Source organism: Kryptolebias marmoratus, linkage group LG1 (genome assembly GCF_001649575.2).
Source record: "Kryptolebias marmoratus isolate JLee-2015 linkage group LG1, ASM164957v2, whole genome shotgun sequence".
NCBI classification, from domain to species: Eukaryota; Metazoa; Chordata; class Actinopteri; order Cyprinodontiformes; family Rivulidae; genus Kryptolebias; species Kryptolebias marmoratus.
In genome coordinates this window covers 32,033,698-32,040,302 of record NC_051430.1, presented here as the reverse complement: position 1 = coordinate 32,040,302, position 6,605 = coordinate 32,033,698, and the positions used below count along the sequence as shown (strand labels likewise).

General features: G+C 40.4%; 1 protein-coding gene across 1 annotated transcript in view; it reads left to right on the top strand.

Annotated features, from left to right (window-relative positions):
- The first annotated feature begins 259 nt into the window (after nt 1-259).
- The window catches only part of npffr2a (neuropeptide FF receptor 2a), an 11,867-nt gene continuing 5,521 nt past the window's right edge, over nt 260-6,605 (top strand). Inside the window, exons 1-2 of the mRNA XM_017426319.3 lie at nt 260-446; nt 3,783-4,117. Coding sequence (XP_017281808.1) covers nt 3,790-4,117 — 328 coding nt within the window. The 5' untranslated portion in view covers nt 260-446; nt 3,783-3,789. The remainder of the gene's footprint in view (nt 447-3,782; nt 4,118-6,605) is intronic.

Here is a 6,605-nt window from a genome sequence, read left to right as displayed (position 1 = left end):
GAAAGTTACAACATTGACATGATTATATGAATAGTTTTTTCCAGAGAAATCGATCTGAAGCGCCGTGAAAATGCTCAGATCCGCCGGATCCACCTCTCTGGCTGCAATGCGCGCTCCCGACGCAGGGGGAACAGAATTCCACGGGGGACCAGATTTTCGCAGAAGACAGGTTCTGGCTCTAATCCCGCCCCTCTCCGCTGACGTCACCGCAGCGGCTACAGATGAAACCGACTAAAATCCGTCAGATGCGCTGCGGGCTGCGCGCAGCCGGAGCCTCACAGAGCCAGAACCAAATTAAACAGGACTGCGACAAACGTGCCGTCCCCACCATCATGTTCCTTGGTGCATTTTGTCTGCATTTTATGTCTAATCCAAAGGACAGCGGACACATTTTACTTCTCATCAAATCGCGCCGCCACTTCTCAACTGAACTGGATTTAAAGCAGGTAAGATGAATGTCAGTGATTGTTAATTAAAGCCTGAATCCAAAGATTTGATTGTTAAATGAAGGGACCTAACGGCTCCTCAGCTCCATGTTTGGAAACATCTGAGTCCACGTTGAAGCAGAGCGTTTTTCAGGTCACCGGTTCGTGCGCTTCGTCCCGCCTCAGTGAGCAGTCATCCCTTGGTCACAGACGCGTCTTTGTCCAGGGAGGCGCAGTCAGGTCTGCGTGAACTTCACAGTGGCGCAATTAGAAGAGGAAAGTTCAGAGAAGATGAGAGATATAAGGAGAAATTGTTCTGCGCTCAGTGTTGGCACAACATGGAGTCCAAAGGTCTGTTTTATTCTCTGCTTGGGTTTTTAAAAACAGTAATAGAAGCTTCAAGGGTTAGTGAACGTTTTTTTTATGGTTTTAAATATAAAAATTAATCTGATTCTAAACCTCTAAGACCTCCGGACTGAACATTTTCTTAAACGTGTTCAGTAGGACTGACAACATGTTCAGAATTATAAATGCAATCAGTTTATTATCAGTTATTATTATTTTTACACATGTTACAAAACAAGGAAGTTCCAGCCCTTAAACATGAGCACTGTAATCAGGCAGAACATACAAAGAACATGAAAATAAATTACTTCATTTAAAAAAGCAGAGTCAGAGTCAGAAAATGAGCTGTTACTGTTTGGATCCAAAGACATTTTTATTATTGGATAGAAATCAAAAAGAGACAAAAAGTGATCTGTTGCCTTAGTCTGCACATGTCCCATTGTTCTCCGCATGTGTAAAGAGGAAAAATGGAACATGTGCAGAGTGGAACAACTGAATATGTGCAGAGCGGAACGATGGAACATGTGCAGAGTGGAATAATGGAACATGTGCAGAGCGGAACAATGGAACATGTGCAGAGCGGAACAATGGGACATGTGCAGAGGGGAACAATGGAGCATGCAGAGCAGAACAATGGAACATGTGCAGAGTGGAACAACTCAACATGTGCAGAGTAGAATAATGGAAGATGTGCAGAGTGGAACAATGGAACATGTGCAGAGTAGAATAATGGAACATGTGCAGAGTGGATCAATGGAACATGTGCAGTTTGGAACAACTGAACGTGCAAAGGGGGAACAATGGAACATGTGTGGAATGGAACAGCGGAACATGTGCAGAGGGGAACAATGGAACATGTGCAGAGTGGAACAACTCAACATATGCAGAGAGGAACAACAGAGCATGTGCAGAGTGGAACAATGGAACATGTGCAGAGTGGAACAATGGAACATGTTCAGAGTAGAATAATGGAAGATGTGCAGAGTGGAACAAGGGAACATGTGCAGAGCGGAACAATGGATCATGTGCAGAGCGAAAACACTGAACATGTGCAGAGTGGTACAATGGAACATGTGCAGAGCAGAACAATTGAACATGTCCAGAGTGGAACAATGGAACTTGTGCAGACCAGAAAAATGGAACATGTGCAGAGTGGAACAATGGAATATGAGCGGAGGGGAACAATGGAACGTGCAAGGGGGGAACAATGGAACATGTGCGCAATGGAACAGCGGAACATGTGCAGAGGGGAGCAATGGAACATGTGCAGAGTAGAATAATGAAAGATGTGCAGAGTGGAACAATGGAACATGTGCAGAGTGGAACAGTGGAACGTGCAGAGCAGAACAACTGAATATCTCTTAAAAATAAAGTTTGAAAAAATATTATAGGCATCTTAAATATTGCTATCATTGGATATCTCAATCTACAAATAAAAATGTCATTTAGAATTCTTTTCATGTACTTGAACTTAACAGATTCTTGTGCAAATTTAGGAGTTCTCACTGAAAATAAAAATATTTTCTTAAAGTTTGTACAACTGATCCTATCATTATGAAGCAGAGAGGCTGAAGAAATAACTTAGCTGCTACTGTTTTTCCAGTTATTACTGTAATTTTTATCATCAAGGTCAGAAATTTGAGTTTTTGTAATTTTCTTAAGATTTTTACTTTCTAATAAAGTGGTGAAAAACTTTGAACGCAGCTTATGATCTGCACCTGGCACTAAAGTACGCCAGTAAAACCTAACAATAACTAAAATTGAACTGAGAAGGAAACTACAGAATAATAGATTCATTCTAAAATCTTAACACAGCACAATGAGCAGAACTGACCTGAAAAAAACTTAACTTTGCAAAAAAATTAATATGAAAGAAAACAGACTTTTAAAATTACTTTTATTTATTTAAACATTTGCAGTCAATGCAGTCAGTGATAAGGTTATAGTTCCTACTTGACTCAAACAGGTTGAAACAGGATTACAGGGAGAACAAAACAGGGAACTGAGGTTATTGTGGTGACCAGAGCAAAAAAAGCTGAAGAATTGTTTGTACATATATTCTACAAAAAGAAAAAAATACATTGATATTCCTGCCTCATTTGTATTTCTGCTCACTTCTCATCTTTTTTATCCCAATGTGAACATTCTTTATAATCAAGATAAGAAATCATCTTCTTTTTAAATCATACATTTGAGTTGTCATCCCAGGCATTAGTTGGGCTTTTGGAAAGCTCAGCTGCTGCAACATGTCAACTGCTGTTGCTATGGTTACTTGCATGTTAAACAAAAAGCCAGAAAAAAATAACCTGGGCAGCAGAGAACATGAAGCATTATAAAAAAATCTGGAAAAATGGATTGTTTTAACAAAAAAGAAGCCAATTTGAGCCACTTCATCAGCCTGTCATTGCAGCACCTTTACAGAAGGACTACAAATGCTAAATGAAGGTTGAACTAATATTCTGGTAATCTGTCACAAAATGTGTAGAAGCATAAAACCGACTGAAGACAGTAGCTCTGTTGGGATTAAACCAGTAAAATATAATTCTCTTTTATAAAAGTTATAAGTCACTGACTTCTGACTTTTAATCTTTACTAATCAACACCAGATTTAACATTTAAACCACAATTTCAATTTTCATCTGCTAACATCAAATACCAGAACCTTACAGATGTTTCATGAATATTTAAGTCTGAAACTGGATCTGAAGACCCCGTTTCTATCTGGACCTGGTCTTGTAGGTATTGAGATGACAAATGCACCAGCGTTTGGTTTTTATAAATAATTTTCTTTTGGAAAGTATTTTTACTTTTAAAAGGTTTTTGGAATAATTTGATCAATTTTTGGTACAAGTATTCCCAGGCCCAACGCCTAAAACCTAAAACCGGACATGTCCTCTTCTGTTTAATGTTGTTCTTTTTTTGTTGTTTGTTTCCTTTTTTTTTTGGACAAATGACTTCCTTCAAGTTCAAAATAAACCCATCTGATTGGTTTTCTTGGTTCTGTTTTCACAGGTTTAAAATGAACGAGGAACTTGAGAATAACTTGACTCTGCTGTATGACAACTGGACGGTTTACAACTCGTCTGTGGAGTATGTCATCCCCAAGAACAACATCACGTTTGTTGGATTTTACCTGCATCAGCCAGCCACCGCAGCCATCTTCATTGTGTCCTACCTGTTGATCTTCCTGGTGTGCATGGTAGGCAATGGAGTGGTGTGTTTCATCGTCCTGAGAAGTAAAAACATGCGGACGGTTACAAACTTGTTCATCTTAAACCTTGCTGTGAGTGACCTGCTGGTGGGGATTTTCTGTATGCCCACCACCCTTCTTGACAACATCATTACAGGTGAGCAGGCATATGTCTTGTTTGGTTTGATACCTGGGTGAAAACTTGATTCCATTTTAGTTCTTTTTACCATAAGTTTTGTACTGGAATTACTCATGTTCTCACTGAATAAATATGAACGGTTTTGCTTTTTAGTCACCTGCTGTCAGTTTTTCAAGAAACTAAAGGGTGGAATCTGGATTATAATGATAATCCAGTCCAATCCAACTTTATTTGTAAAGCACTTTAAACACCACAACAGACCATAAGTCCTTGAAGTCCTGCACCTTTGTGACCTCTGCTTCTTGTAGCTTCACTGTTCCACCTGCCTCCCTCTCATTCACACACAGGTACTCTGTCTTCCTACGGCTGACTTTCATCCCCCGTCTTTCAAGTGCATATCTCCACCTCTCCAGGTTCTCTCCCACCTGTTCCCTGTTCTCACCACAGATCATGATGTCATCTGCAAACATCATAGTCCACGGGGACTCCTGTCTGACCTCATCATCTTTTTCAAGGCAGCTGCATCTGTAACATCCTACATGTCCTGTTCCAGTGTAACATACTTCTCTGCCACTCCAGATGTCCTCATACAACACCACAGCTCCTCCCTGTAGGATGCTTTTTCTAAATCCACAAGGACACAGTGAAGTTCTTTCTGACCCTCTCTGTTCTTCTCCATCAGCATCCTCAGGAGCTCTTTCCTGGCATAAAACCATCCTGCTGCTCACAAATAATCACCTCTTGTCTAAGTCTAGCTTCCACAGCTCTCTCCCAGATCTTCATCGTGTTTCATCAACTTCATTCCCCTGTAGTTGCTCCAACTCTGTACATCACCTTTGTTCTTAAAGATTGGCACCAACACACTTCTCCTCCATTCCTCAGATATTTTCTCAAGTCAAAAATCTCACTGCCATCTCTCCTAGACATGTCCATCCCTCCAATGGTATGTTATCAGGTCCACCCCGTCCCCTTCGTCATCCTTACTTACCTGTTCCACTTCCGGATCCACAGTTTTTATGGCCTCTACTCTTCTTTCCCTTTCATTATCTTCATTCATCAGCTCCTCAAAGTACTGCTTCCATCTTTCCATCACACTCTCCTCTCTTGTTAGAACATTACCATTTTTATCTTTAACGAGCCTAACCTGCTGCACATCCTTTCCAGCCACAACCCTCCCCATTTACCCAGGCTTGGGACTGGCACAAGAGATACACTGGCTTGTGCTCTCTAGTGGCTGGATAGTGAGTTAATCTGCAGGTGAATCCAGTTTACAGAACATCTCAGATTTAAAAGCTGGAACTCCACACTCTGCTTTTTGAATTGAGAAAGGTCCTCAGATGAGAAGAGAAACACCTTCATCAGCTAAGATAAGATAATTTATTAGTCTCCCATAGGAGAAATTTGAAAACAGGCAAAAAACCACAATACAACAATAAAAAAGTGACATAGCTGATTATTTGAAACTAAGTGCAAATACTAAATTTCTACCCCAGCAAATTATATTTTGTCCACAACCTTTTAGACTCACAAAGACTCTGTAGAAAAGCTGACATTAGTGACAGAAACCAAAACATTAGCAAAGAAAGCAGTCATTCCAGAACCATGTCAAACATTGACGTGTTTGGTGTAAATCCATCTGACTGGAGAGCTTTGGATGATTAAATCCCTTCAGCCGTGATCTAATCTTGAAGCACGCAGGACGGTTTACAGCAACCAGGAGGAAACAGGATATCTTATTAGCTTTGCAGGAGATCACTGTGCATCAAAAATGCAAAAAAAAAAATCCCTTTGAACATTTTGCCTAAGGACACCAAGTCACCAGCTGTTACAGCTAGAAGCTCGTTACTACTTCATCAGTATACAAAGAAACCAGCTGTTTGCAACGTGTATGTTATAACCATGTAAATATATATATTTTTTACTTTAATAAAGCTGAGGAAGCAGTAGCTGTTAACAACAAATGTTCTAAAATAAATTTACAGTTTCAGAGACAAATTCATAGCAATGCTTTAATTCTTCTAAAAACAAAAAAGAACCTTAAATCAGCATTACTGGCTGATATTTATTATTTAGCTTGACATTTTGTTGGTGTATTAAAAGAAGGAAACTGTAAAAAAACAGCTAATAAAAGCTGAATACTGGCACCAGCTCATAGACTTTCAGTCTGACACATAAAAACTTTCCACACTGAGATGCACATTCTTAGAATCTGCTGCCTGGCTATGCTAGGTTTAGGAATTGAACAAAAAAACAACATTAATTAGGTTTGTATGATCTGCTGGTCAAATTAAAGACCAGCTGACCTGAAGCAGATCTACTTCAGTCACCTGCAGAGCAACTGTACATACCTGATAATTACAGAAGACAATCTGGTGGTCCTCCCCAGCGCCTCCCGCCGAAGCTCCTCCTACACAGCTTCTCCCCCCACGGCTCCACCGCCTCCCCACACAGCTTCTCCCCCCACGGCTCCACCGCCTCCCCACACAGCTTCTCCCCCCACGGCTAC